The sequence below is a fragment of the Gracilinanus agilis genome, chromosome 4, assembly GCF_016433145.1.
Source record: "Gracilinanus agilis isolate LMUSP501 chromosome 4, AgileGrace, whole genome shotgun sequence".
In the NCBI taxonomy this organism is placed as follows: domain Eukaryota; kingdom Metazoa; phylum Chordata; class Mammalia; order Didelphimorphia; family Didelphidae; genus Gracilinanus; species Gracilinanus agilis.
The window spans coordinates 483,343,634-483,346,463 of record NC_058133.1 but is presented as its reverse complement, the minus strand read 5'-3'; the positions used below and the strand labels follow the sequence as shown (position 1 = coordinate 483,346,463).

At 44.0% G+C, this 2,830-nt stretch overlaps 1 protein-coding gene across 1 annotated transcript; it reads right to left on the bottom strand.

The window, feature by feature from the left end:
* Positions 1–616: 616 nt before the first annotated feature.
* Positions 617–1,646, bottom strand: LOC123247363 (28S ribosomal protein S18b, mitochondrial-like). Its single transcript, XM_044676236.1, has one exon. The coding sequence runs from the start codon at positions 1,629–1,631 to the stop codon at positions 891–893; it is 741 nt and encodes a 246-aa protein (XP_044532171.1). The 5' UTR covers positions 1,632–1,646; the 3' UTR covers positions 617–890.
* Positions 1,647–2,830: the final 1,184 nt, after the last annotated feature.

Genomic DNA, 2,830 nt, shown 5'->3' with positions numbered 1-2,830 from the left:
TGCTGCTTTATTGGGTTTGTGAAACTGAAACATGGGGACTTTATGGAATATGGGTATATCAGAGATTTGGTTTATAAAGAGGCCAATTCCTTACTCAGCTCCCTAGAAGAATCACAACTCTGCATTTGGTTTTGGTTTCTTGTCAACCCCCTCACCTTTTATCTTAGAATCAACATTGGTTCCATGGCAGAAGAGCAGTAAAGGCTAGACAAGTGGGGTTATGTGACTTGCCCAGGGTCTCACAGCTAGGATGTTTCTGAGATCAAATTTGGAATCAAATTAGGAAGTATCCTAAGGCCAAATTTGAACCCAGGACCTCCCTATTTGTAGCTCTCTATCCACCTTGCTGCCCCTCTCCATTTCTTCTTCTTTTTTTTTTTTTAACACTTACCTTCTGTCTTAGAATCAATCCTGTGTATTGGCTCCAAGGCAGAAGAGCGGTAAGGGCTAGGCAATGGGGGCTACGTGACTTGCCCAGGATCACACATCTAGGAAGTGTCTGAGGCCAGATTTGAACCGAAGATCTCCCATCTCTGGGCCTGACTCTCCATCCACTGAGCCACCCAGCTGCCCTCTCTCCATTTGTTTTTTTTTTTTTTTTTTAATAACAAAAGAATTTTTATTATGAAGGGTCAGGAACATCCCTATCCCTGTAACTTAAAAAATGTGGGTAGGGGCAATAGAAAGAAAAGTAAATCAAAACACTTATTCAGACAAGCTTCATTTACCTTCTCCCCTAGGCTAGCACATACCAATATCCTAGCCATTTCTAAAGAGACTAGGGACAAGGATCAGTTTAGTCCAGGCTTCAGGACATTCTCACATCCATCTCTTATGCACTGGAGCATCCCAAAGTAAATCAGTTCTTTCTACTGGATATTAGTGGTTTCCTATCCTTCAGTGAGAACATTGGTTTGAGATGGAACTATGGGCATCATCTCAGGTGGGGGTCCACTCTCTTCCTTAAGGTGGCCTTGATACAAACGTCGAAGACGGGCCAGCTCTCTCTCAGGTGGCTGCTGCCATGTGTACCATGGATACCAGGCAGTACCTGCAGCTAGGGCAGGAGCCATTGGCGTACAGCCCACAGCTCCATGGGAGTTGCTGAAATCAGTATCCCGTGGCTGTACCAGTGGGATATGGTAGTTGAGTAAGCCATGGTCTCTGGCCTTCATGATAGCCTCTGTCAGCTTTTTATGCTGCTTCATACAGACACCTGTATATGGGGCATGGAAGATGACACCTGTGTGAGCACAGACAAACTGTTCCAAGAGCTTCACATTTCTAAAATCCACATGGAGCTTCTGATCCCGGCAGATGGGGCAAGGGTTTCCAGAAACTTTATTCCCTCTAATGCATGTCCTTCGGGTTCGCTGTGGTGGGATGCCACCTTTGTGGTTGCGTCGATAGTCAGCCCAGACTGGATGGGAGCCATAACGAGAGATGTATTCTTCTGTCTCCAGATATTCCCAGGAAGCATCCTGATAAGGAGAGACTGGGGTGGAAGATTCTTCCTCAGGGGGAGCTTTGGTACACAGTGCCCGAGGAGTAGCCTGCACCCAGCGGACACCTTCGATAGGTGTGAGGCCCGGGAGCCGCCTAAGTAGCAGGGTTAGGAGAGAGGATGCCATCTTGGCGTACGGCTAAGGGAGGAATCTCTCCATTTGTTTTTAAAATCAGACAACAAGTACTGATGGAATATTCCAGAAGTGCCTAATGGTAGACCACTAGTAACATGACCTTGTCTTTCTTACCCAAAGATGGTGGTCCTTATTCACCATCCTACCAGGATAGCTTTCACCCGAGGTTGCTTTCCTAGCAGTAGTGATGCCTTTGTACTGATATTAACTCATATTTACACAATCCTTCTATAATTTGCAGAAGGCTTGTTCTTGTAGGGGTAGGAGGCACAGGGGTTATTCCCATTTTACAGATGAGAAAACCAAGGTACCAAAAGGTGAGGTCTTGTAGTGTTTAGTGGAAATATTTCTGGACTGGGAGTCAAGAGAACATTCTGCCACTGCTTTGTGAGTGTGGGCAAATCACTTAATCTGAGACTTTGCTTCCTTATTTTGTAAAATAGGCATTATGATACCTGCATGTCAGGACTATTATGAAGAGTAACCAATACACAAGTATTATTTTCTTCTTTTTTTAACATTTAATAGTATTTATTTTTTAGAAAAGTTAACATGGTTACATGATTCATGCTCCCACCTTCCCCTTCACCCCCCGACCTCCCCCGCCCATAGCCGCTGCACATTTCTGCTGGTTTTAACATGTGTCATTGATCAAGACCTATTTCCAATTGTTGATAGTTGCATTGGTGTGGTAGTTTCGAGTCTACATCCCCAATCATGTCTGCATCAACCCATGTGTTCAAGCAGTTGCTTTTCTTCTGTCTTTCCACTCCTGCAGTTCTTCCTCTGAATGTGAGTAAAACATTCTTTTCCATAAATCCCTCAGAATTGTCCTGGGTCATTGCATTGCTGCTAGTACAGAAGTCCATTACATTTGATTTTACTATATTATATCAGTCTCTGTTTACAATGTTCTTCTGGCTCTGCTCTTTCACTCTGCATCACTTCCTGGAGGTCTTTCCAGTTCACATGGAATTCCTCCAGTTTATTATTCCTTTGAGCGCAATAGTATTCCATCACCAACAGATACCACAATTTGTTCAGCCATTCCCCAATTGAAGGACATACCCTAATTTTCCAGTTTTTTGCCACCACAAAAAGCACGGCTATAAATATTTTCGTACAAGTCTGTTTATCTATGATCTCTTTGGGGTACAAACCCAACAATGGTATGACTGGATCAAAGGGCA